The sequence below is a fragment of the Cervus canadensis genome, chromosome 8 (assembly GCF_019320065.1).
Source record: "Cervus canadensis isolate Bull #8, Minnesota chromosome 8, ASM1932006v1, whole genome shotgun sequence".
Classification (NCBI taxonomy): domain Eukaryota; kingdom Metazoa; phylum Chordata; class Mammalia; order Artiodactyla; family Cervidae; genus Cervus; species Cervus canadensis.
The window spans coordinates 53,930,211-53,958,051 of record NC_057393.1 but is presented as its reverse complement, the minus strand read 5'-3'; the positions used below and the strand labels follow the sequence as shown (position 1 = coordinate 53,958,051).

At 46.1% G+C, this 27,841-nt stretch overlaps 1 protein-coding gene across 1 annotated transcript; it reads right to left on the bottom strand.

Moving 5' to 3' along the window:
• Positions 1-1,655: 1,655 nt before the first annotated feature.
• Positions 1,656-18,738, bottom strand: MAT1A (methionine adenosyltransferase 1A). Its single transcript, XM_043477205.1, has 9 exons — positions 18,429-18,738; positions 14,652-14,729; positions 13,713-13,835; positions 10,811-10,923; positions 10,332-10,475; positions 6,089-6,307; positions 4,820-5,002; positions 4,352-4,485; positions 1,656-3,709 (listed from the first exon to the last, which is right to left on the bottom strand). Exons 1-9 carry the CDS (start codon positions 18,520-18,522, stop codon positions 3,607-3,609), a joined length of 1,191 nt encoding a protein of 396 aa, XP_043333140.1. The 5' UTR covers positions 18,523-18,738; the 3' UTR covers positions 1,656-3,606.
• Between the last annotated feature and the right edge of the window lie 9,103 nt (positions 18,739-27,841).

Sequence of the window (27,841 nt, the reverse complement as noted above, 5' to 3'; positions counted from 1 at the left end):
TTCATTAAATTTGACATTGCAAATATTTTCCATTTGTCACTTATGTTTTATCTTTGTGTTTTTCCCCTAATACACAAAATTTTTTTATGAAGTGAGATTTAGTGAATTATTTTCCTTGTGACTTTTGAGTGTCACACTGTCCTGTGACAGTGACATCAAATGGGTCTGTTGAACTCCCATATTGTAAGGGGAGGTCCAAGGGCACCTTTGATGCAGATTTCTGGGGTTGTAAACTCTCCTGGTTCCCTCTGGTTAGTTTCCTCTTACACAGAGTTATTTTCCTTCCCACATTTTTCTGCATCTATGGCTGATAGGAGCCAAACTCAGAGCACAGCCCCTCTTTCTTATTTCCCCAAAACCTCTTTCATGACAATGCCACGGTTAGAAGGCAGTAGACCTCAGAGCCCAGGAACTGGGCATCTGTCCCACTGCTTTTTTCCCCACAGACTTACTGAGATATAATTGACCTATAACATAGATATGTTTAAGGTGAACAAAGAGCTGACTTAATACACTTAATATACTGCAAAATGATTACCACCAGAGCATTAGTTAACACTTCCCTCATGTCATGTAATTATCATTTCTTTTCTGTGGAGTATTTAAGACCTACATGCTTAGCAATTTTTAAGTATATAGTACAGGGCTATTAGCTATAATCACTATTATACATCAGCTCCCCAGAACTTTTAACTGGAAGTGTGTACCCTTTAGTCAACATCTCCCCATTCCCCCATCTATCCACCATCCCACCCCCTCATAACCACCATTCTACTCAGTTGGATTTTGTAGATTTAACACATAAGTGACATCATACAGTTTGTCTTTCTTCGACTTATCTCACATAGCCTAATGCCCTAAAGTTTCATCTATGTTGCTGCAAATGGCAGGATTTCCTTCTTGTTCACCAATGACACTCCATTGTATATATACAACACATCATCTTTATTCATCCATTGGCAGACTTAGGTTGTTTCCATATCTTGGCTATTGTGTCATTGTTTCTGATACTGTGCCCCAGGCATATCAGCTCTGGGGAATTTGTCCCAGGTGAAAATTTCTCTTAAAGTCCCCCATTCCAAGTCTTTCACCCCAGCCATCCACTACTGGGTTGCTATTTCTTCCAGTCCCCTCTCATTCCCCAACTCTTCCACCCACCACCACCTCCCAGACCAAACTCCCAACTCTGCTGACCAACCCCCACGGCTCCACTCACCTCACTTGACTTCAATCACTGAACCGATAGACAAATACTGCCTGAACACTTGCTTCATGCCAAGCACATTGTAGACAACACATAGGAAGGGGAAGCAGAAGAAACCAGGCGAGGATGAGGGACACGCTCTGAAGGCTGGGGAAGCCACCTGTCAGCCACTCTGGGTCTTTACCCATTTCGGTTTGTCTCAAGGTCTCCACGAGTCATGGGGGTTTCCTGGGTCTGCCTACCTCCATGCAGTGTGGTGCAGAATGAATACTGCGAGGCAGTGACAATACACAAGCTGGCGTGAAGCACCGTAACCCATGTGGACAGGATAGGAGGGACTTCAGCTGGGTAACCTGAGGGCAGGACACCCGCTTCGCCGGGGGATGGATGAGGTAATGCTACTTGGAGGTGAGGTCTCTAGGGAGGTTGCAGACAAAAACTAAGCATAGAGTAGTTGCTTCTTGAGTTTTTATTCACTGGCTTAGCAGGCACTATTAACAAATATAGACTCTAATTTCATATAAACAGTGTTGACCCAAGAAAACCTTGTTTCTCCCAGGGGGTGTAGAAAGTATAAAATTCTGAATTTTCACTTCAAATATGGCCCAAGTTAGAGGAACTCAGCCACCTGAAAACCTAATCCTCCCTCTCTGAAAAGGAACTTGAGACTTCCCAGGTGACCAGAGCCCTGTGAGACTCCTGAGCTTCCATATCACACACCAGCTCTAGGTTTTTACGGTCATTTGGGCTTCTTTTTCTGCCCTGAACAGCTGCCTTTCTCCTGATGGAAAGAGAAAGCCAAAGGTTTTTGTGCTTTAGGCCTACAGCTCACTGCAGGCTGTCTGCCACCCATATGAGGCTTCCTGAGCTGTGCATCTCAGCCATAGCTGGCACCAAGCGCCACAGAAAGAAGTTAGCCCCCAGTATTCTCCGGGGACCTGTGGAGGCTCCTACCTGAACCTGTGGTCTGCAGAGCTGGGGATAAGGTAGAGGTGCAGCAGTCAGAGGCCCAGGTTAGGGAAGGAGTCCAGGGAGGTGCTGGCCATGGAAGAAAAGCAAGGGAATGCAAAGCTTCTAAGACTCTAATGTGCCAAGAATCACCCAAGACCTCAGAGGTAGCCCTGGTCCCACAGGCCACCTGGCAAAGGCAGAAATCTCCTCATGACATCTCAGCCAACTTAGCTCCCTCTAGGAGTCAAGACTTGCCACTTCAGTCACCATTTAACATTTAGCCTTTGAGCTGTCCTCGCTGAAGGGGCATCTGAGAGGCTCACCCACTTATTCCAACAGCACTCAGACTGCAGGGGTTACAAAGGGTCAGAGAGAGGGAAACATGCAGAGGATGCAGGGTTCCATCCCTTGTGTAAGGGACAAGCTGCTGCTCCTGCTCTAGGAAGCCCTATATGGGACAGGACTCGCCTTGGACCCACATCGCAGGAGTCCACGGGCCCAACCCTGCATGTCTGAGTAGTCAGGGGCTGGGATAACATAGGTGCCTCTTAATTTCAAACTCCAGCCCAGCCCCATGGGCCAGGATATCCAGCACACCCTGATCTATCTTCTGAAATTACAGAGGCAAAGGAAACATCCCTTTGGTTCTGTCTTGGCTCTGTAGATCACTGCTCAGGGGTCACCAAGGGGGTCGATCCCCTAACACCCAGCAACCTCAGGTCCTCAGGACAGAGGTCACAGCCTCATCTCTTCACTCAGACCTGTTTCTACCATGAGACTGGGGTGGGAGGCGGTGCTGAGGGTGAGGGGTCAAGGTGTATGGGCTCACAATTCAAAGATCCCAGATGCACGTCTAGGCCCTGACCCATGCAGCTGTGGGCCCTGTGAAAGTTGACTCGGCCGCCTCACCTTAAACGCAGGTAACGCAAGGTGTCACCTCATCATATTGCAGTGAAGAAGAAATGAGATCAGTGATGAGCTCAGTCTCTTTCACGCTAGCTGCTGTCATCCCTGCCACAAGCATGGCCTGGGAGGGCCGGGCTCAGGACGTTGACCACATGGCTGCAGACGTGAAGGGTGGCCCAGCACACCCAGAAAACCTTCACGGAGCCCCGAGATCTTCCCAGCACACACCAAGGAGGGAGGGGCCGCTCAGGGTCCCGGCTGTGGGGGCAGGTGACTGAGCAGGTTTCCTCTGACAGGGGTGCTATTTCCACTAAATTCACATCACCTTGGTCTGGGCAAAAGGCAGGAAAACATAGTGACTGGCCTCATGAGGAGATCTGAGCCCCGGCACCGGAAGGACCCCTTCCTCCTGCTAAGTCAGAGGGGCCTGGCTCTGCCCAGGAAGGAGGCAGCGGGTGATCTGAGAGTTGGGGTCCTGGAGGAGAGGAGCGTGGCTCTGTCCCATCTGAAGCCTCCAGGGCTCGCCAGCCTGGCCCCCACCAGCATTAAAACACAAGATTTTTGGGAACTTCCCAAGGGAACTCGTTTCTCCCAAAGTGGCCGTAGCACGCCGTCTTCTGGTAGATGGGCTTCTTCAAGTCCAAGTCCCTGCACGGTCAGTAGAACAAAGGGTCAGTTGTAATGGAAAAGGAGTAGAGTTTCTTTCCCTGAATTTGGGGCACAGGAGTAATTAACAGACTATCAGTGTGTGGGGTGTTAACCACTCAAGAGCAATTCTCCCTAAATTTCCTATCTCTGCCGTGCCACACCTTACAAGGTGACTGCCACTGGCGCTTAGGAAAAAGTCTCAGAGTTCAGGGACAGCCTGATCAATCACACAGACAGATGCACCAGGAATCAGGGTTTGAACTCTGTCCTACACTCTACTCTACTGACCTGGCACAGACCAACATTGACACCGCAAGCTCCAGAAAGCAGGGGTGGCATTAGAAGTGAGAGCACTTGGGGCCAGACTTGCTGACTCAATTCCCAGCCATCTGGTCTTATAGTTATTTTCCTAAGATCCCCCACCTGCTCAAAGATGGGCCCCCTGAAGTCAGTGTCTGCTGGGCTCCTTCAATCTGAAAACTAGACATTCTGCATTTGGGGTTTGCACTGTGCTGGGCCAGGGGCTTGAAGCCCCTCCTGCTTCTGGGAGGCTGAACAGCCTTCCTTCTGATTCTCTTTCTGATAAGCAAGCACCGGGTGAGGAAAGAGGGCTTTGCCCAACTTCAGGGGCAGCCCTTTTACCTGACGATGACACCAGGCCGAAGGTCAAAGTTCTTATTGACCACATCCAGCAGCTCTCTCTCTGTCTTCTGGGAGGTTCCATAGGTGAAGATGGAAATAGACAGTGGCTCAGCCACACCAATGGCGTAAGACACCTGTCAGAAGAGCCCAGGGTCAGGGACAGGCCCCTCACAGAGACCTTGCTGTCCTCAGGGAGAGGCCGCAGAAACCACACATGCCCTGCACAAAACACTCCCTCTACTCCCAGCCCCCATCTGCCTAGACACACCCTCCACTTCATTGCGGTTTCCATATGTGCCCTGCTGCCTGAAGACTTCTGTTGTCCCACGCCCAGGTTTGCAGGACAGTGGCCACAAAACCCAACGTGGCACAGAGTTATGTCCTCCGGCAGTGTGGGCCTTCCGCCAGGCCAGCGCGTTCCTACTGAGGGCAGGTGTGGGGGTTCAAGCAGGGTGGGCTTTCACCCACCTGCACAAGCACCCTCCGGCAGAGCCCTGCTTTCACCAGGGACTTGGCCACCCAGCGGGCAGCGTACGCCGCCGAGCGGTCCACCTTGGTGTAGTCCTTCCCGGAGAAGGCGCCCCCACCGTGTGCCCCCCAGCCGCCGTAGGTGTCCACGATGATCTTTCGGCCAGTGACACCAGCGTCCCCCTGCAGAGGAAAAGGAAGACACAGAATGGGGATGTGAGCAGAGGGGTGGCCGAAATGCTGGGATGGCCACAAGACCACAACTTGGAGACAGTCTCCGTAGCTTCTAGGAGTGTGTGTTCCAAAGACCCCCTTGGCTGAGAGTCGGCCAGAAAGCCTGGGCCCTAATCCCAGTTCAGTCACCGAGTAGTAGTCACTGAAGTCAGGTCACCAGCTGGAACCTCATCAGAAAAAGGCAGAAGATGGGCCACTGGGGTCACAGCCCGCTCACCAAGTCTTTGTTGTAGGAGTCGATCACAACGGAGAAAAATGAGTTCAGAAGGAAACTGTGCTAGGACAAATATACCCGGGGCTGAGCCCCGGCTGGTGCCATCTGGCAAACTTTGTTCCCCGTTTGCTCAAGTGTCTATTCTGTGCAATGTCACTCCACAAAAGATGTTTGAGGGGGCTCTATATTAAATGACGTGGGGAAAGTCTGCATATTATACCACCACAACACCCGCCCCGCTTAGAAATCCACAGTTCTAAGCAGCATGCCAAGGCCCTGAGCATGCCAAGGCCCTGAGAAGTCCTGCAAGAGGAAAACACAGGACTTCCATTCACCCTGGGCTTCTGTGCTACTCTGCCCTAGGACCCCCATCTGAGAGCTCCATTATGTGGCAACATGTCCACAGCAGAGGTGCCTGGTAGTGGTCAGCAGACTCTGCAAGGGGCTAGGCCACCCTCTGCTTGCTCATGCCTGTGGCACAGGAGAAAGGGGCCACTCTGGGTCCCCACCTTGGTGCCCACAAGAGCTGCAGGTCACATGTGGCCAAGACCTGGGAAACACCACCAGGGCAAGCTCAGCACCTGTGATGGAAATTTAGCTAGCCCCTTGGCCAGGTCAGGTGGCAGCTGGACCTATGCAGGATGTCTCAAGTGGGAATCTCCCGGGACATGGCCCCCATCCTCCTGTACTGAAGGGCACATAGCAGGCTGCACAGAGCGAGCTGACTTCACATCTCACTCAGGCCCGAGTCACACAAAGCCACCACCACCTGTGCTGGGGAGGTAAGCAAAATCAGGGCTCATTCGGTGATGGGGACACACCTGGGGGCCTCCGATGACAAACCGCCCACTGGGCTGCAGGTGGTAGATGGTGTTCTCGTCCAGGTACTGTGCTGGCACGACAGCCCTGATCACCTGCTCCTTCAGGGCTCTGCGCATGTCCTCCAGCGTTATGTCTTCGTTGTGCTGCACAGAGATGACGACGGTGTGGACGCGCACAGGGATGACCGCGCCGTTGTCCTGCGTGTACTGCACTGTCACCTGGGAGTGGCAGGGTGGGAGGAAATGTGAGGTCCTGCCCCGACCTGAGGATGCTCCGTTGCCAGGTACAGGTGCCCAAGAGGTGGACAGGGCTCCCAAGAGCCGGGGAGGGGTGGCGGCCTCCTGCTCTCAAAGGTCCTTCAGGGAAGTTCATCACATTCTTATAGCAAATAACTGCCTGGTGCCATGAGATGGACAGGCATGAGGCACAAGCTATTCCCACGTGACTAGTCAGTACCACTTTGGAGACCCAAGCACTGCAGAGTTTTCTCTGTCTGTGACTCAGCAGATGACTCCCTCTGTCTCAGAGGGTCCTGTGTGCCAGCAAATGTCCCTCCACTAAAGCCCTGTCTTGACCCTCCACGGCCCTAGGCAAGACACCCAGGCTTCTGCTAAGGAACATGGGAGTCCACAGGCCACATGCCCGCTGCCTCAACTCCTCAATGGAGGGTCTCTGGAAACATATGTGCCCAGGGACCTTGCCTGGTGGAGGGACCTGAGCCAGGGTGATTGAGCTAAGAGGCAGTAGCAAGGCCTGGGTTGCCAGCCTCCAGGTATTTGGGCAAAAGCAAGGAAAAGCCAAGGGCACAAGGAAATCAGGATCCTGTCTGCAGCTCCCCTGCAGGGCTGGCCACAGGACAGAGCTGGGATTCTCTCCCCACAGTGTAGGTCAGTTCTGTGCCTGTTTCATGCATTATTGATGAATGTTGAAGCCATCCCAGCAAGATGAGCAGTATTGTCACCATTTTACAAATAAGAAAAATCAGGCTCTGCGAAGAGTAACAATTTCCCTGAAGTCACAGGCCAGTCAGTGAAAAGCCCAAGAGCCAACCGCTGTTCTGCCTGCTCCCACAGCTTGCATCACCGCCACAGCAGCACAGACAGACTGCTTCTGCACCCTGTCCTCTCCCAACACACCAGGGAGGGCGAGAGCCCGTGTCCCGGCCTGCGCACCTTGGGCTCACAGAGCAAGAGGGAAGGAGATGGTGAGGACGGCAGATGAGGCTGGAAAAAGAAAAAAAAGAAGCTGGCATTGACTGGGTGTGTACTGTATGCTACAAGGCACACCAAATGCTGTGAGAAGTTGCTACCAGCCCCATTTCAAAGACGAGAGAAAATGGGCTTCCAGAATATAAATACTTCTGTCAAGATCACACAGCCAGCAAAGGTGGGCTGTGACCTGGAACTGTGCAGCCTGGTAACTGGGCTCTGCCCAGCAGAAGGCTGTCACCCCAGACCCTCAGTACTGGAGCCCCAGGCCCCACTGCTACCCAAGGCAGTGTGGACCCACAAGAACAGTACCCAGAGGGGCTGTGGGGCCTGAAGGAATGCAGCTACACCAGATGGCCCTGGCAGGGACGTTGGCCAGCAGGCACAGGCTGCTCCCACCCCAAGGGCCTTGATAGGACTACAGGCAGCAAACAGTGTCTCTCTGGGGCTCTGCCTAAGGCAAAGACCCCTTCGATATCCATCAAACTCTATGTCCTGCCTGGCCCAAAGAACAACAGGGTGGGGTCCAGAAGAAGGAAGAGACAGAGCCCTGGGTGCACAATGCTTGATCCTAGGGCGATGGGCATATGCACACCAGCTGTGTACCGAGCACAGCTCCTTTCATGCTGGGCTGTGTGCACTCCCGGACCTGCGAGAGGAAGCTGGAGTTCGGGGGCTGGGAGCTCCAAAGTGGAGGCTCTGCAGCAGCTCTGGAATCAGACCTGCTGCACCTGGCTTCTGGAGAAGGCTCGCTTCCTGAGATGCTGCTGAGGTCCATCTCCACTGCTCCTGGGCTCCCCGACTCTGCCGCAAACCCCAAGCAGAGCTGTGGCTGAGCAAAGGGCCTCAAGCATTGCGTTTATCTCATCATGTCAGCAAGATGTGGAGAAAAGTACACCGCGGAAAACATAACTCTGGCCAGGTACAAAAATAGCCATTTGTACTGCCACTCAGCTCTTAGTTATCAGAAGCAAGAATTTGTTCAGGTGGAAAGGCTCATTCTGTTCACAGTCAACACCATGGGCAGGTGATAAAAATTCTTTATCAATAGACGAGAAGACCCAGACCTTGTTCCCGGCATGGCACCCCTCCCAGGGTAGCAGCCTTGTTGAGGTCCACGGAGGACATTTATAAGAGAATTCAGTGTCTCCTTGCAAGAAGGAAAAGCCTGGAAGGGCCCGTCCTCCCCTCCTCTCTCACTGCCCTCTGGACTCGGAAACCTTCTATTACTAAGCAAACATAGGAGGCCTTTGCTGTTTCAGTGATTCTGATAGGTGAACCCTCTAGTGCTCACCCTCATGCAGGGAGGAGGAAATCTGAGCCACTCCACTTACTTCCTCTCATCTGTGTTCTAGGATTTCTCCACCCTTCTTCCCCATCCCCACATAGCTCTGGCACAATACAGAGCAGGCAGGGCAGGCTCCTTTCTTTTGATACCATCACAACCTACATATTTCAGCTCTCCTGCCCACCACCTGGAAGATCACCTGAGTGATGCTCATGATCCCACTTCCCAGTTTGGGGGTCATGTGGATAACACCTGAAGTCCCAAGGACTTCCTTTAGGCCACAGAGACACTCTGTTGCTCCAGGTACAGCCAATATGCAACCTTCGTCATGGGCGGCCTGACACTTGGGGAGTAATGTGACAGAGTCACGAGTACCATGCTGAACTATAAAATCGCAGGAGCCAAATTCCAAGTGCAGGGTAAGAAGATGTCCCATTGAGAGTGATCAGGGGAGACCAGCAGGAGGCAGGAACCAGGCTGGCCACTGAAGGACAGGTGGGGACCAGAGGAAGATTCCAAGGAAAGTGAGGGGTGAGAGCACAGGTGCAAAGCACTGAGAAATGAAGGGAATGTGAGTGAAGGCATGTGGATGAAGCAAAGACTGGGGGTGGGGACCGAGGAAGGTAAAGCTAGAAGACCACGCAGGGCTTTAAATGCCAGAATAACAAATGGGTACTCCTCTCACCTCCAGTAGGAAGTAGAAAGTTGTAGATGGTTCTGAGCAGATATAAGAAAATTAAAAGTGAAGTCCAGAGTGAATTAACTGAAGTTTCCAGGCGGAGAGAGCCTTTGGGAGGACACAGCTGAGCCTGGCCTGGGAAAAGAGGCCAGAGAAGGGATGTTCTAGAGGGACAAGAGTAACCCAGACAGAGTGGAGATAGAGAGGGCTGGGGAAAGGTGGGCTCCATTAAACCCCTTCAACTGAGGTGCACCCCTGGGGCCCACATGTTTGCAGGATGAGTGAGAAATGGGGGCTGGTAATTCAGACAGACCTGTAGGTGGAAGATTTGGAAGCCAAGTGTGCAGATGTGAAAACAACCCACAAGTGTGGGTAGGAGGAAAGAGCATGTAGAAGAGGAAGTGTCCAGACCCCACTGGAGTGTGGAAGAAGAGCTGGGAAAGGAGCTCCAAGGAAAGGGGCCACCAGGGTTGTCAGGATGTGGAGAGTGAAGGTAGACAGGGGCCTCAGCATGTGCCAGCACTTGCATTACTGCCAGCTCTCAAATCCAGATTCAGTGCAGATTTCATCACTGCAGAACACAGGGATCAGGGCCACTGGCAACAGAGCACCAGAATCGGCAAAGGTAAATCCTTTCTATGAGAAACAAAGCAAGAGGGCTGCAGCGAGCTACAGACAGCACTTGTTCATGGGGTATTCAAGCTTTGCTCAAGATAGGGAGACCTGACAGGCAGTGGCCAAAAGTCTGAAACCAGTTACGAAGGTTTGTGGCAGGAATTGGGGAGTCATATTACTAGAATAAACATATGCTAAGAAGTCCAGCACCTCAAAAATCTAGAACTGTTCATTTTTCTGTATTTAAAATTTTTTCATACTAAAATATTGGGGGGTCAGGGGAGAAAAGAAAAGGTTTATCAGGAGCTGAAGATTTTTCAAATAAATAGTTCTTTTCAGATTCAACAATTCTTTGAGTGCCCAGACAGAACATTTTGATCTTAACATATGGAAGGGGTCTGTTTGAGGTGCATTTCTGGAGCCCTGCAGGGGGTCAGAGAGCAGGGGCTCACCTGTGTCTTGGAGTCAGGCCGCAGCCAGGGGAGCTGCCCTGAGCGCCGCAGCTCTGCCATGCGGGCATTGAGTCTGTGCGCCAGCATGATGGTGAGGGGCATGCACTCTTCCGTCTCATCCGTGGCATAGCCAAACATCAGGCCCTGTAGCAGACACCCACTTCAGACCACAGGTGACAACTCTTTTCAAATCTAAAGCCCAGCTGGCCCTCCACCCTCCCAGGCATGTGACTTTTATACTGGGTACTTGTGGAGGGGAAGACAGGGTCCTGAACCCAACTCTCTAGGTAGGGAGACAGGCCACACCGGGTATTCCCAACCCATCCTGCCCTCCAGCTAGGCTGTGAGGCTCCAGACATGGGGGCGGGGAGCGCTACCCCACAGTGCACTCGTCCATCACACACGAACAGCTAGCCCTGTGACGCAGAGCACACTGCACTGCTGTCCTGATACGGTGCCCACGCTTAGCACTGAGTGACCTGATCTCCGGCACCGACATCCTCTTCATTTCTGTCCAGGTGGACGCACTGGGCGATATCCGGGGACTGCTGCTCCAGAGCCACCAGCACATTGCAGGTCTTGAAGTCAAAGCCTGGACACAAGGAGAGCAGGCCTAAGCAGAGGGAGGCTGGAGCTCCTGGGGGCTGCTTGGAACCCAAGAGGGCATTTAGTGTTGGGGTGGGTGGTCTCTGCCATCAGTCTGGGCTCAGAACTGAGGCCTAGGATGGGGAATGTCAGTATCCTTCTCATCCTATCACATGGAACTCTTTAGTAAAAAAAAAAGAAAAAGGAAAAAAAGAAAACCCTCCACGGTGTATTAAACCACACCTCAATTAAAAATATATACCCTATACAGAATGGCAGTATGAAAACCAGATAACAGTTACAGCTGCTCTGGTAGAAGGGTGGTGGATGACCAAGGGCCTGCCCCCTTAGGCTCTCCCCGAGGCACCTCCTAGGACCCAGGTTGAAAATCACTGCACTTAAGTGAACATCAAGGGCCCTTCCAACACTGCCTGTCAGAGCCCAAGTATCAAAAATATACACCAAACCCAAGCATCAAATATACTGAGCAATAGGTGCATGTGGACCATCCAGAGACACTCCCAGAGTCAGAGTGCCCTGAGCAAAATGGAAAAACTACACCTCTGGAGGCTGAGGCCCCTGTCATCCTATACCCAAAGCTCAAGCACAGAGATGGAGGTGAGTCCCTGCCTCCTGCCTGGCCCAGGCTGGGGACAGGGCCTGGGGCCTGGGACACAGACATCTTGGGTAGCAGCAGCTCAGGCCAAGAAGCCCCACGAGGGTGCCACTAGGCAGACTGCATACCCTTCCCAAATTGGTTTTCACTATCTTGCTGGGCTCAGCTACAGGATGGATATGAATGAGGAGCTAACATGCACAGAGGCTGCACCACAAAGTCAAGTATCAGTGATACACTGACTATCCCCCTCTTCCAATCTGTTCTCCTACCCCTGTGGCCAGAATGGGCTTACTAAAACAAGTAAAATCACAAAAATACCCCTAGGTTCAACCTATTATTTACCTACAAGCTTCAAGTGAAGACCTACCACCAAAGGCAGTAAACTGGAACCTGCTCAGCTCCAGCCAGGCTTTCCCAGCTGAGCCCTCAACCAAAGTGAACTCAGGTTTAGCTTAAACACAACCTCCTTTTCCACCTCCACAAGGACCCTCTGCCTTGAAAGCTCCTCCTCTGACCCCGCCCCCTCCACAAGTCCATCCGGCTCTCAGTAAACATCCCTGAACGGCCCCCAACCCAGCTCTTCAGTGCACACTCTGTCGCTGACTCGCTGCCAAGCATCTCGTGCCACACCACACTTAATGCCAGGCAGTGCCTCTACTCAGGAGTACCAGGCCACCTTTGTCCTCTGCAGCCCCTATTCCTAGTGAAGGCTTCTGAATACACAAGCCAGGGAACAACCTTCAACTGCCAAGGACTCACCAAATTCCCATTTTACCTTACACTCCCTGTCTAAATAATAAATCTCAGTGCTGAGATGGACTGAAAGGCTTCAAGTCACTTGGGAAAACAGTTCAGGGCACTAAGGGGAGAGGAGGAGGGCTTAGAAAGGTCAACTCTGCAGCAAAGAGCAGTGGGAGCCTCTAGCCTGGGGGCCTTGTGACTGCAGCCCAGCCCGCAGCCTGCCGGTCCCCTTGATGCAGGCGTGCTGACAAGAAGAGCTTCACCCACTCCTGCTTCTCTCTTCTAGGGGATGTGACACCCCTAAGGAAACTACTTCCCTTCTATCTAACGCAGAATAAAGTTTGTTCTTGAATAAGTAAATAATAAGTCAGCTATTCATGGTAGAACAGGGGGAAGGCTTGCAAGGTAACACGGCAGGGAGCTGCTGTTCTGGGACAATGTGGCTGCTCTGTGAACACCCTTTGTGCTGGCTGGGAGAAGCAACCTGTTCTCACTGGTTTCTTCTTCCCACAGGTTCTTGATATAGCCACAAAATTACCGTATGCTCAAGTGAGTCCTTTGGGCAAGCCAGCAGGAAGGTGGCTGCACACAGGGAGGGCCTCTCTCACGTAAAAGACGTGAGCATGTCACCGCAGCCTGCCCTGACCCACGAAGATGCCACATATCACCCCAGACAACCAACAAGTAGACCAGTGCACACCGGCCCCAGAACTGGGCCCTCGTGGCCTGTCTTTGACGCCCTCCAGGCTGGGCTCCTTCCCAGCCTGTCTGTTCCTACCGTGCAGGCGTCTGCTTCAGGGCCCTCAGCTCTCTCACCCCCACCTCGTCACAGGGCTCCTCCTCAGCTCCAGCCAGGGCCTGGGCCTCTTCCTGGGGTTGCAGGCTCCCACACTGCCGGGCACTGGGGCCACCCTGGACCAGCCTGTCTCCTCCACCTGCTGTCGGCACCTGTACTAGACTGAGTCACCTTCTCCTCTATGTGGGGAAGAGCAGCATAGCTTAGCAGAAAGCACAGGAGTCCCAACTGGGGATAGCCCCTTACTGACTGTGCCACCTTATATGAGTTATTGACATCTCTAAGTCTCAATTTCCTCATTTACATCATAGGGAGTGGAGCAGAGTTCCTCCAACAATTAGATAGGAAGACACACACACACACACACACACACCCCTGCCCCAGCGCCTGGCAGACAACACGGCCCCAAGAGAGAGCAGCACCTTGGACCCAGAGCTTCTTCCTCTCCCAAGAAGTTAGGACCGTAAACAAGACCAGAGTCTGCAACAGATGGACAAGGGCCAGTCTGCCTGGGCTGCCATACTGTTGCCAGAGCTTGCGAGCCCTGGACCCTGGCAAGTGGGCCTAGAAGTAGAGGTATTTGCTCTTCTAGAAGATGGAGAGCCTTAGGCGGGCTCCATCCCGGGGACCCTGGCCTCACCCTTGGCAGAGTCGTCGTAGCCGATGTGCTTGATGGTTTCCCGCACCACACGCTGGTAGTCCACCATGGCCATGGAGGTGATCTCCCCGCACAGCAGCACCATGCCCGTCTTACACACCGTCTCTGAAGGCAAAGAGACAGGCTAGTGGCTGCATGCTGGCTAAGGGGGCTCCACACCTGGACCTCTCATAGTGCTGACAAAGACCCACACAAAAGACCACACAGGGAATGGACTCCAGAAGGACAATCATGGTGATAACAGACAGTACAGCCCAGCACGAGTTCTGACCATCCTCACAGGCTGTTCAGAGAACTGCACTTTGGAAAGAATTGGTCACACAAATTCCAAGTTTTTATACCACGCACTTACTACTTGCCCGATCTTGAACGGCTTGTTCAGCCTCTGCTGTTGGATGGAAATAATCATAAGACTGCTGTGTTCATTACAACGAGACAATGGCTGTATGTAGTCATAAAGAATGCAGCCAACATACATGAGGCCTCTTTTGCCCCCTTACTGCTAAAGCTCCAATGTAGGCTTTAGGGTATGGGGTCCTGAGCACAGAATCAAGGCAAATTATTTATAAACATGTCAGGGTGAAGTCCACCCTTAGAGGGGCACGGGTCCCTACAGTGCTCAGTCTGAGGACTAGGGTGGCCCTGGAGAGGAAAGGGTGGGTCTGAGCATTAGACAAGACAAGGTGCTGACTGTGAGGAGAGAGGGGCTCTGGTCTCCACACCAGGACCTGTACCCCATGACCTTGGCCAAGGGATACCCAAGATCCCCTCTGTAAAGTTGAAGAGGCTAGTTCTATCACCCCGGGGCCCTCTAGGCCCTGAAGTCCCCAGTTCTCTGCTGTGCTGAGGGCTTCAACATGGGCACAGGTTTCAAGTTGAGCCCACTCAGGTCTCCAGCAGGAGGGGTCAGGCATTTCTTACCACAGGCCACCTTGGCATTGGGGTCCTGCTTGAGATGGGCATCCAGCACTGCATCACTGATCTGGTCACAGATCTTATCTGGACAAGAATGAACATGAGTAAAATTCACAGACATGTTAAGCCTAAAAACTGAAATGTTAAAATAATTAGATATTTTGTCAATTTACATATCAAGTCTACCCAAGAAGACACTTTTAAAATATAAGAAATTGTAAATTTTTGGAATTTTTATTTCTTCCCACTTTTGCCTTAATTTTGGATGATGTATATTATATAAAGTCATAGAACTCCCTAAAAAAGAAATATATTTCAAAGCCAGCTACAAGAGTCTAAAGTAAGTCACATATATACACACGTATATTCTTCCAATTAAAAAGTATCTCATTCATAGAAAACTAGATTTCTGTGAATATCTAACTATATCTAAATAAATAATAGATATAGACGTGTAAAGAACTAAGATATACACACAGAAATATCTCATTCCTCAGCATATTTCCTTAAATTCTAACATCAAGAAAAGTCCTAGAAACAGAATTTAAAACACTAATGACATCAGTAAGACCAGGTGCCAACGGGTAGAAGAGGATAGAACAGATAGATGCATTGTACTGCTGGTTCCACAAGTTAACAGTGCACTGTGCGTAAAACCACGCCCACTTCCATGTCTCCACCTGTAGAGTCCTGTAAGAAAACCTCTACACATCACTGCCACTGCTGTTTTGCTGAACACTTCCACAAGCAGCTCTGAGATCCTCCCCACCGTCATTCAGCCTCCTGAAGGCCAGATGTCCCAGCAGCTGGGTTTCACCTCCTCATCAAGGTGGGACTGACAAAAGTTCAACATGGGCTGGTACTCCATCTTATTCTTCTATGATTTGCCTTAAATATTCCCCATGGTCGATGGGATTTCCCTAGTGATCCAGTAGTTAAGAATCTGCCTGTCAATGCAGGGGACATAGGTTCAATCCCTGGTCCAGGAAGATCTCACATGCTGGAGCAGCCTGGGTGTGGCAACTTCTGAGCTGCTGTGCCTACAGCCCGTACTCCACAACAAGAGAAACCACCACAATGAGAAGTCCACACATTGCAACTAGAGAGTAGCCCCCTCTCACTGCAACTACACAAAGCCCATGCACAGCAACGAAGACCCAGTGCAGCCAAAATAAATAATTTAAAGAAAAACTCCTCGTGGTCGAGCATGTAGACACTGTGGAGAAATCCACTCTTGCTTTGGAGTTATGTGTACTGCCAATGTTTACAAACTCAGAAATAAAAGTGACGTCTATTTGCACATATTACATCTTGTTTAGTGTTCAAAATACCCACAGAGTCCACTCTTAGTAAGTTAATAAGTTTTTTCCCAGACTTACTGGAGTATAATTGATATACAAAAATGTGCATATAATTAATACATAATTTAAGGAAATTAATTAAATTTACAAATGTAAATTTGGCAAGTTTGGTCATGTGTACATACTTGTGTTACCATCACCGCAATCAAGATTTAATAAACATCCATCACCTCTCAAATTTCCTTGTGTCCCTTTTGTCATTTTATACGTTTTTTAAATTAAGAATGCAGGCCCAGAATCAAGCATTTCAGATTTTGAAAGTGCATATGAAATTCTGTAGTTAAAATGTGAATCTGAAGGTTAATTCTCTAATCTTACCTTCAGAAGCTGCTACTAAATATATATTTGAGTTTTTCCATCTCCCTGCTAATCCTGTTTATAAATCAAGGTTTGTCTGAGTTCATCCCCCTGCAACTGCCTATCAGTAAAGGCCTCCTGCTGCTCAAATATCACTTTAGACCCTGCCATCAGGACTCCTAGGAGCCACTCACATGCTGACCATGGATGACTCTGCTCGCTCAGAGGACACAGGTCACATGTTTCCAGTGCACACAGGGAAATGGGATAGGGATGTTAGGGATAAGCTGGAGTTGAGCAAGGGTACTAAGATAGCGGTGCAGACTAAGATAATGCCTTAGGAGGTCCCTTCTCAACTGTCTAAGGCTTCCAAATTTTCTATCAATATCACTTAGTAGCCTTAAGATAGCTAATAACTTTCTTGGAAGTTGAAAAGGAATCATTAATTTTATCTTTCTGATGGAGAGGAATTCAGCACTGGAATGACAAGAAGAAAGCCACAAAGAAAACTGTTTTACATGGACAGCTAATGTACAGTGGTAAGCTAAATCAGACAATTTGAAGGGCTGCCATTAAGCAGACAGAATTGTCAACTGACTGGAATTTTCATTCTCTGTCCACTGAGCACATTGCTGTGTGTACAATGGGACCACTGGCCACTGCGTGAAAAAGCACCCACTTCCTCCACATGGAGCAAATTCTATATATGGCCATCTTCGGACCTGTAGATGGCCTTCATAAGTCATGGAGCTGTCCAAAATACATCAGACATAGCAGTGAATCTGAGACTATGACTACAGTAAATCTAGAAACTTTATAAAGTCATGCAGAATGAAAGATGCTGTTTACATTGAAATGAGCTAAGCTACAAACAACATTCAGTTTAAGCCAAGATTTCTCAACAGCACTATTGACATTTTGGGCTGGAAAATTTCTTTGTTGTGGGGGATGGTCTTGTGTTTAGAAGCACACCCGGCCTCTCTCCACTAACTGCCAGTTTCAGGCCATGCCTTGACCCCCTGGAATAGCTGTAGCAATCAAAAAATGTTTCCAGATAGTACAAAATGCCCTTAGGGGAAAAGGGTTGCAAAACTTTCCCCAGTTGAGAACCAGTGGCTAAAGCATATGGAAGGGGCAGTGCACTGAGATATCTAAAGCTGAGTTACAAGGTATGAAAATTAAAGCTGTTTGAGAAATAGCAAGGATGAGGAAGATGAAAAAAAGTTAAACTTGATGATGATAAGTCACCAAAAAGTTCAAATACTCTGGTGAATTTTGAAGAGGTGCTTAAATACATAAATCAGTGTGTCTGGCCATCAGGGTTCTCCTAGATCAGTGGTTTGCAGAGTGTGGCTCCCACATCAGCAGTATCAGCATTGCCTGGGAACTTCTTCAGAACACAAATTCTTGAGCCTCACCCAAGATGTATTAAATCAGGAACTCTGGGGGTGGGGCCCAGCACTCTGTGTTCTAACAAGCCCACTGGGTGATGGTGATGCACCCTGAAGTCTGAGAACCACTGTCCCAGAAACTGGAGGCTCCCATCATGGTCTTCACGGAAGCCTCTCTCATTTCTCCACATCACACTTTTCAGAGATAAAAAAAAAAAAATACTGGATTTTCTTTCAGGACCTAGAGATCTGTCTCAGCCCCTATTAGAATGCACTGCTGTTCATTTCTAAACTCTACACGCTTTACATTCGAAACTTAATGACCTTGTTTGTGTGTTTTGTTTGTGGGAACATTCTCTGTTGACTTAAGCTGCTCATTGATAAAAAAGCTTTACCAAAAAAAAAAAAAAAAAAACCTCTGTATAAAGTGAATACCTGATGATACATTCTACACATACAATATGTTTATCCAACTAACCATATATCCTCTATTGTAGCCCCAAGGAAATGCTGGTGGTGGGCAGCAGCACAGACCCTTGGCTTCACTAACTTACAATCTATTATTTGCACAACAAGTGATTGCTTTACAAAACTGCAAATTAATAAAATAAAAAAGATTGCATATTGTTCTTCTTGAGATCCTTTATAGTAATTTACATACATTGTTTTCCAGGCCTTCAGTAATATCCCCCTACCCCATATAGGTTGCCATCTGTCCAAGACCATCTACTTACCCGGGTGCCCCTCTCCTACAGATTCCGATGTGAACATGAATGCTCCTTCCTCACTTAGAGAATGATCGTACAAGCCATCCACTGGTCCATTCATCTCTTCACACTTCTCCACTCAGCTTCTTTGAGGTAACAATTTTAATGCTGGGACCTGGCCTAAGGTTTTTTTTATTTTCCTCCTTTAAACCCAACAGGCTCGTCTTTGGCAGAGCCACGGGGCTCACTTCTGCATAAGTGCCCACGAGCACGTGAGAGTAAAGGTGCGGATGGGTGAGGAGGAGGGACTGGAGAGGGATGTGTCACTCCCTCTGACTGGTCAGAGCTTGCTCCTGAGGGACTCCTATATATGGAAAAGTGAAACTACTTGAATAATCATGTGAGAAAACTGGAGGAGTCCACTTTCTGGGAAAGGGGGTCTTCTTACCTTGAGGCGTTTCAGCCCTCAGCTCTCATCTCCCAAGCCCTAAGCGTGTGATCAATGTATGGCAAAGAAGGCTGCATAGATTCTGCAGAACTGAAGCTCCTCTGGGACTCTGCTTTAGCTCTGCAGCTCATCTCCTCGGTGCTCCAAGGCTAACATCCCACGTAGGAGGTGGGGGTCTGTGGTTGCCCAGGGATACAAATAGGAAGTAAAAAACTCCTTCTCAGGGATATGGTTTAGGCTGAGATCACAGCACAGGGTGGCTGGCCATTGCTTCTGGGTTCCCTGCCTTCCCCCCACATACCTTTTCTGGATTGGGCTCTTCCCCTTCTTCTACCTTCTCAGAGCAGAACATGCACCTGTATTCTGAGTCAGTTTAGACATTCAACAATAGATTCATTTAGAGAAAAAGCTTTTGAGCCCACTTTTTTCTGCTAATAGAAATCACATAAACTGTCAACTTCTCTAAGATGCTGGCAGTCACATTAACAAGCAAGATGTTAAAAAAATATCTGGATAGGCTATGGAGAACAATGACTTTTGGGAAAAAAATCCTGAGAGGCAGATGCATCATAGGGAAATTATAAGACTCCAGTTTCCCAAAGCTTCCATATGATAAACTAAGCATCTACACATTAGGTCCTATACACTTGATAAACATCCTTCTCGCAAGATGCCTGCATTATTTTTGCTTTGACCAAGAAAAGAAGTAAACAGGATTATATACTGAACCAATTCTTGCATTAAATGCCAGCATCTTTTACTTCACTCTCTCTGGCTCTCAGATCTAGCTGCATCCTTTGGCCCAAGGAACAAAAGGGAATTGAAAGCAAAGAGAATGAGAATGGGTGGAGAAACTGGTTCCCACTAGAATGCAATAAAACGTAATCAACCAAAACCTCATGCATCAAACATTGCTCTGTGGGAAGCAAAAAGTAGAACACAATTGTATGAACTAATAATTCTGGCAGTTGAATTCCCTCTTTACTTAGAAGATGAACATTAAAAAATTAAAAAAAATTTTTCCAGTGCTCCAAATGCTGAGTTTTCCAACTGGTCAGTTGGAATAGCAGTGGCAGTGCTATTCCTCCACGGTCAACAGTGGCAGTACTATGCCTCCATATTAAAGTCACCTCTGCTGGGATAAAGTAAGAGATTTTATATATACACATTTAATCAGAGGCATTTCACAAAGAGGGAGCTGGAATGCTCAGTCACAAGATTGCAGAATGTCCAAAGAGGAAAAGGCCACTGGAAAGGAATGGAAAATTAGGAATCAAAATAGGGACTTTAAACATGGCCTTGTCCCTGTCAACACACAGGAATCCTGTTTGCACTTAAAATATTTCAACATCATTGTCCCTTTGTAAATTTCTTCTGGGTACATTGGTTTCAAACCTGGAGGCAATATGAGCTAATGTTTAATGTGAACTGTAGACCTGGATTACACTAGCAGTTAACAACTATAGTCATTATGTTCTAAATTTGCTTTAAGAAACAAGATGTGCATCCAGATTCCCAGAGCTAGCAAGAAGTCAGAAAACAAAGGAGTCTAAATGCCCTCTGAATTCCAAAATGGATAATAGCATCATGGAGTAAAGAGGCAGGGGGTGGGTGAGGGGGAGTGAATGGAAGTGGAAGGGACAATGTCCTGTCCAGAGAAGTAGCACTTCAGAAATGTATGCAGGAGGCTTTTGCAGCCTGGACACATATTCAGTGTGAGGCAGGGATCTGGAAGGCACCTAGTTGAGAATCCACTTTATATGAGTCTCGTGTGACATTCCTACTAAATACTAGGCCACCATATGCTCTTTCAGCAGAGGAATGTTAACAAAAAGTGCACAGAACACAGTGGTTGGGAGTGCAGGCTTCAGGGCTGGGGTTCTGTTTTGCCTCTTATCCTCTATGCACCCTGGGGTGGGCTTCCTACACTCTTAAGGGTGCTGTTTCCTCATCTTTTAAAGGGGGTTAAATAATTACCTACCTCATAGCATTGTTGTCAGAACTGTATAAGATCACATGGGTATATTAAGTACTAAGCACAGTGCTAGCACATAATAAGGATTTAATAAAATATTACCTAAGCACCTTATAGGGGCTTCCCAGGAGGCATTAGCAGGTTCAACCCCTGGGTCAGAAAGAACCCCCAGGGTAGGAAGTGGCAACCCACTCTAGTATTCTTGCCTGGGAAATCCCATGGACAGAGGAGCCTGGTAAACTACAGTTCATGAGGCAGCAGAGTAACACGACTGAGTGAGCACAAGCACCTTATATGTTTACGTACATGATTTTCTCCTGGAAAAAAGTAGATATCTATATGTGCGTTATTTGCATCTTGTTTTTTTTTTCTGACAATATACTTTTGTCCTCTTTTTACATCTCATTTTTAGCACTTGACTAGTATCCCACATGAGGATATAAAATGCATTATTTAGCCAGTCAGCTCCCAGTGGCTAGATACTTTCAACTTCTCTAATTATTTCATGTCACCATGATGCTGCAGAGAAAATACTAATCATTGGCATGCTTTTAAAAACAAGACAAAATGCAAGGCCCTGGTAATACTGAACTAGATCAAAAATTTCCCTTTTGCAATAAATTTTACCCAGTTAGAGAACAGAAACCAAGAGTCAAAGTAGCAGCATCAATCTGTCCTTTTCAGATGGAACTGGCAGATATTAGCAACAAAGTAATTATCTAGAAAGCTGAACTGACAAGAACTATATAGCCCTAATCTACCATCATAAACTCAAACTAAAGCCTCCCTTATGCTGTCCCATTCTCCCTTACACGTGAATTGTCCTAATGTCCCCACCCAGCCCCACTGATTACCTAAGTCCAACACAGTGTGTCGAAGACCCAAAGTTGATCTCGTTTCCATGCAACAACCTTCAACTCTAAACCTCTGCTGACAAACCTCTGAAGAAACTTGGCTTTGAAAATACCACTTTCAGTTAGATTTACCCCTGAGGAATCTCTAAATGTCAAAATTAACAAGTGGAAGACGATGTTTATCATCTGTGGCTGAACTTCAGCCTCCTCAAAACAGGAAGTTAAGGATAAGGCAGAGTTGTAGATGCCCTAGCTAAGCACTAAAGAATGCCCTAACACAGAGACAACCCGCAAAGACTGGGAGGGTATTTGTTCTCTTTTCTAGGATCCAGGTATATAAGGAAACTCTGTGAAAACAATGGCCAGCTACTAAGCTAATGAAACACAGACTCCATTGGCCACACACGACAGAAGGACAGAATACAAAATAGTTCAGGAAAGCATAAAAGAAACAGTGACCCAATTTTTCAGAGAACTAGAACAAATAATTTCACAATTTGTATGGAAATACAAAATACCTCGAATAGCCAAAGCAATCTTGAGAAAGAAGAATGGAACTAGAGGAATCAACCTGCCCGACTTCAGGCTCTACTACAAAGCCACAGTCATCAAGACAGTGTGGTACTGGCACAAAGACAGAAAAGATCAATGGAACAGAATAGAAAGCCCAGAGATAAATCCATGCACCTATGGACACCTTATCTTTGACAAAGGAGGCAAGAATATGCAATGGAGAAAAGACAATCTCTATAACAAGTGGTGCTGGGAAAACTGGTCAACCACTTGTAATAGAATGAAACTAGAACACTTTCTAACACCATACACAAAAATAAACTCAAAATGGATTAAAGATCTAAATGTAAGACCAGAAACTATAAAACTCCTAGAGGAAAACATAGGCAAAACACTCTCCGACATAAACCACAGCAGGAACCTCTATGACCCACCTCCCAGAATATTGGAAATAAAAGCAAAAATAAACAAATGGGACCTAATTAAAATTAAAAGCTTCTGCACAACAAAGGAAACTATAAGCAAAGTGAAAAGACAACCTTCAGAATGGGAGAAAATAGTAGCAAATGAAGCAATGGACAAAGAATTAATCTCAAAAATATACAAGCAACTCCTGCAGCTCAATTCCAGAAAAATAAATGACCCAATCAAAAAATGGGCCAAAGAACTAAAGAGACATTTCTCCAAAGACATACAGATGGCTAACAAACACATGAAAAGATGCTCAACATCACTCATTATCAGAGAAATGCAAATCAAAACCTCAATGAGGTACCATTACACGCCAGTCAGGATGGCTGCTACCCAAAAGTCTACAAGCAATAAATGCTGGAGAGGGTGTGGAGAAAGGGGAACCCTCTTACACTGTTGGTGGGAATGCAAACTAGTACAGCCACTATGGAGAACAGTGTGGAGATTGCTTAAAAAACTGGAAATAAAAAAAAAAAAAACTGGAAATAGAACTGCCATATGACCCAGCAATCCCGCTGCTGGGCATACACACTGAGGAAACCAGAATTGAAAGAGACACATGTACCCCAATGTTCACCGCAGCACTGTTTATAATAGCCAGGACATGGAAGCAACCTAGATGCCCATAAGCAGACGAATGGATAAGAAAGCTGTGGTACATATACACAATGGAATATTACTCAGCCATTAAAAAGAATACATTTGAATCAGTTCTAAGGAGGTGGATGAAACTGGAGCCTATTATACAGAGTGAAGTAAGCCAGAAAGAAAAACACCAATACAGTATACTAACATATATATGTGGAATTTAGAAAGATGGTAACGATAACCCTGTATGAGCAACAGCAAGAGAGACACAGATGTATTGAACAGTCTTTTGGACTCTGTGGGAGAGGGTGAGGATGGGATGATATGGGAGAATGGCATTGAAACATGTAAATTATCATATGTCAAACAAATCGCCAGTCCAGGTTCAATGCATGAGACAGGGTGCTCAGGGCTGGTGCACTGGGATGACCTGGAGGGATGGGATGTGGAGGGAGTTGGGAGGAGGATACAGGATGGGGAACACATGTACACCCATGGCAGATTCAAGTCAATGTATGGCAAAACCAATACAATGTTGTAAAGTAAAATAAATAAATAATTTAAAAAAAAAAAAAACAGTGATCCAACAAATGGCAACAGCAAATTCAGGGAGAGAATATCTTATTCCAGAGTTGCCACATTATAACATTAAAAAATGTTCATTTTCCAACAAAAAATTACCAGGCACACAAAGAAACAAAAAAGTATAGCCCTTGTGCAACGGAGGTGGGGGGGAGGGGGGGGGAGAAACTAATAGAAACTGCCTTTGAGGAAGCACATGCATTGTACTTACTCATACTTACTGGAACAAAGACTTAAAATCAACTGTCTTAAAATCAACTGTCTTAAAATCAAAGATACAAAGAAACCATAGACAAAAAAAATTAAAGGAAGTCAGCATAGTGTCTCACCAAATAGAGAATATCAATAAAGTGACAAAATTATAAAAATAAGCCAACTAGGAATTTTGGAGCTTAAAAGTATAATAACAGAAATCAAAAATTCATTACAGGGGTTCAGCAGCACATTTAGGCAGACAAAACAGTCAGTGAATATGAACATAAGCCAATTCAGTTCAGTTCAGTTCAGTCGCTCAGTCGTGTCTGACTCTTTGCGACCCCGTGAACCGCAGCACACCAGGCCTCCCTGTCTATCACCAACTCCCGGAGTTCACCCAAACCCATGTCCATCAAGTCAGTGATGCCATCCAATCATCTCATCTTCTGTCATCCCCTTCTCCTCCTGCCCTCAATCTTTCCCAGCATCAGGGTCTTTTCAAATGAGTCAGCTCTTCACATCAGGTGGCCAAAGCACTGGGGTATCAGCTTCAGCATCAGTCCTTCCAATGAATATTCAGGACTGATCTCCTTTAGGATAGACTAGTTGGATCTCCTTGCAGTCCAAGGGACTCTCAAGAGTCTTCTCCAACACCACAGTTCAAAAGCATCAATTTTATGGTGCTCAGCTTTCTTTATACATCCATACATGACCACTGGAAGAACTATAACCTTGACTAGACAGACCTTTGTTGACAAGGTAATGTCTCTGCTTTTAAATATGCTGTCTAGGCTGGTCATAACTTCCCTTCCAAGGAGTAAGCATCTTTTAACTTCATGGCTGAAGTCACCATCTGCAGTGATTTTGGAGCCCCCCAAAATAAAGTCTGACACTGTTTCCACGGTTTCCCCATCTATTTGCTATGAAGTGATGGGACCAGATGCCATGATCTTAGTTTTCTGAATGTTGAGCTTTAAGCCAACTTTTTCACTCTCCTCTTTCACTTTCATCAAGAGGCTTTTCAGTTCCTCTTCACTTTCTGCCATAAGGGTGGTGTCATCTGCATATCTGAGGTTATTGACATTTCTCCTGGCAATCTTGATTCCAGCTTGTGCTCCTTCCAGCCCAGCGTTTCTCATGATGTACTCTGCATATAAGTTAAATAAGCAGGGTGACAACACACAGCCTTGACGTACTCCTTTTCCTATTTGGAATCAATCTGTTGTTCCATGTCCAGTTCTAACAGTTTGCTTCCTGACCTGCATACAGGTTTCTCAAGAGGCAGGTCAGGTGGTCTGGTATTCCCATCTCTTCCAGAATTTTCCACAGTTTATTGTGATCCACACAATGAAAGGCTTTTGCATAGTCAATAAAGCAGAAATAGATGTTTTTCTCAAACTCTCTTGCTTTTTCTATGATCCAGCGGATGTTGGCAATTTGATCTCTGGTTCCTCTGCCTTTTCTAAAACCAGCTTGAACATCTGGAAGTTCTCGGCTCATGTATTGCTGGAGCCTGGCTTGGAGAATTTTGAGCATTACTTTACTAGTGTGTGAGATGAGTGCAATTATGCGATAATTCAGCATTCTTTGGCACTGCCTTTCTTAGGGATTGGAATAAAAACTGACATTTTCCAGTCCTGTGGCCACTGCTGAGTTTTCCAAATTTGCTAATTGAGATTATTCAATTTGAGGAGCAAAAATAGGAAAGAATAAAGAAAAGTGAACAGAGTCAAAGAAGCATGTGGGATACTATCAAGTTTAACAACATGTGCATATATGGGAATCCCACAGGGATAGGAGAGAGAGGAAAGAATAGAAAGAATACTTGAAGAAATGATGCCTTAAAACTTCAAAAATTTGGTGAAAGACACAAATTTACAGATTCAATATGTTCAACAAACTCTAAGCAGGATATAATCAAAGACATCCACATGGACATACATTATAGCCAAAATATGAAAGACAGAGAGATTCTTGAAGGGAGCAAGAGAGAAGCATCTCATGACATACATGGACTCCTTTATGACATTAAAAGCCAGTTTCTCTTCAGAAACTGTGGAAGCCAGAAAGCAGTAACATATTTAAAATATTGAAAGAAAAAAAAACCTGTCAACCAAGAATTCTACATTCAATAAAATTATACTTCAAAAATGAAGGGAAAATGAAGACATTTAGATAAATAAAAACTGAGGGAGTTTGCCACAGTAGATGTATTCTATACATAATGCTAAAGGGAGGCTTTCAGGCTGAAATTAAAGGACACTAGACAGTAACTCAAAACCACACAAAGAAACAACAATGGTACACACACAGGTATAGACATAAATATAAAAAGTAGTATATTATATTTTTCTTTCACAACTCCTTTTTAACTTAAAAGTATAAAACAATTATAAATTTTTGTTAATGGCTACAGTAATTAGGGACAAAAAACATGGCAGGTGAGACTGAGCTATAAAGGAGCAGGATCTTTGTATACTATTGAAACTATGTTGGTTTTAATTCAAACTCAATAGCTATAAATTTAAGATAACTGTAATTCACTAAGGAAAAAACCCAGTAAGGTAAGCACTAAGCAAAAAGTACAGAAAAGAAACAAGAATCAAAATGGTACAATAGGAAAAAATCAATCACAAAAAAGACAAAACTGAAGAAGTAGAGAAACAAAAATGATGACATATAGAAAACAGCAAAATGACAGAAGTCCTTTCTCATCCACAATTATTTTAAATATGAATGAATTAAACTCTCCAGTTAGGAGGAAGAATATATTAAAAATAAAATATGATCCAACTATATACTGTTTACAATAGACTCACTTTATATCCAAATACACAAATATATTGAAAATGAAAGGATGGAAAAAGATATTATATACAAATAAAAGTCAAAAAAGAGCTAGGATAGCTAAGTTAATATCAGACAAAATAGAATTTAAGTAAAAAATTGTTACAAAATACAAAGGATAACTTTATATTTTGATAAAAAGGCATAAATCATTTAAGAAGATATAAACAACATAAACATATACACACCTAACAACAGAGTTCCAAAATATACAGAGCAAAACTAACATAATTAAAGGTAGAAGGTAGAAATAGTTAGAGATTTCAGCTAGTTGAAGTATTCATTTTTAATAATGTGTAGAATAACTAAACAGAAGATCAATATAGAAAGAGAGGACTTGAAGAACACTATAGACCAACTAGACCTAACTAATGTATATAGAAAAGTCCATTTGAAAATAGAATATAGATTATTCTCAAGTGCACACGGAATATTCTCCAAAGTAGACCATAAGTTAGGTGACAAAACTTTCCATGCATCTGAAAAGACTGAAATCATACAAGGTATCTTTTTTGACTACAATGGAATGAAGACAGACATCAATAACAGAAGGAAACCAGAAAATTCACAAAAACATGAAAATTAACCTACACAATCTTGAATAAAAATGAATCAAAAAGAAATTACAAATGAAATTTAAAAATAATCTGATGTGAAGGAAAATTAACATGACAGAATTTGTTATGCAGCCAAAAGCAGTGCTCAGAGTGAAATGTATAATTGTAAATGCTTATATATATATTTTAATAGATCCCAAACCAATAACTTAATTTTGCACCTTGAAAATCTAGGGAAAAAGAGCATGTTAGACCCAAATCTAGCAAAGGAATAACCTAACAGGGATTAGAACAGAGATAAATGAAATAGAGAACAGGAACACAAAATAGAATCAACAAAAAGTTGGTTCTTTTAAAAAAATCAAAATTGACAAACATTTAGCTCAATAGACCAAAAGACACCAAGGAGA

What these genes read in the sequence shown, in the direction of transcription:
- MAT1A (XM_043477205.1), bottom strand. Translation starts at nt 18,522, where the DNA reads ATGAATGGACCAGTGGATGGCTTGTACGATCATTCTCTAAGTGAGGAA. An exon ending in CAATGCCAAGGTGGCCTGTG is followed by an intron (nt 13,836 to 14,651) that starts GTAAGAAATGCC and finishes CTTTGCCTTCAG; the next exon opens with AGACGGTGTGTAAGACGGGC. An exon ending in ATGTCGGTGCCGGAGATCAG is followed by an intron (nt 10,476 to 10,810) that starts GTCACTCAGTGC and finishes TGTCTGCTACAG; the next exon opens with GGCCTGATGTTTGGCTATGC.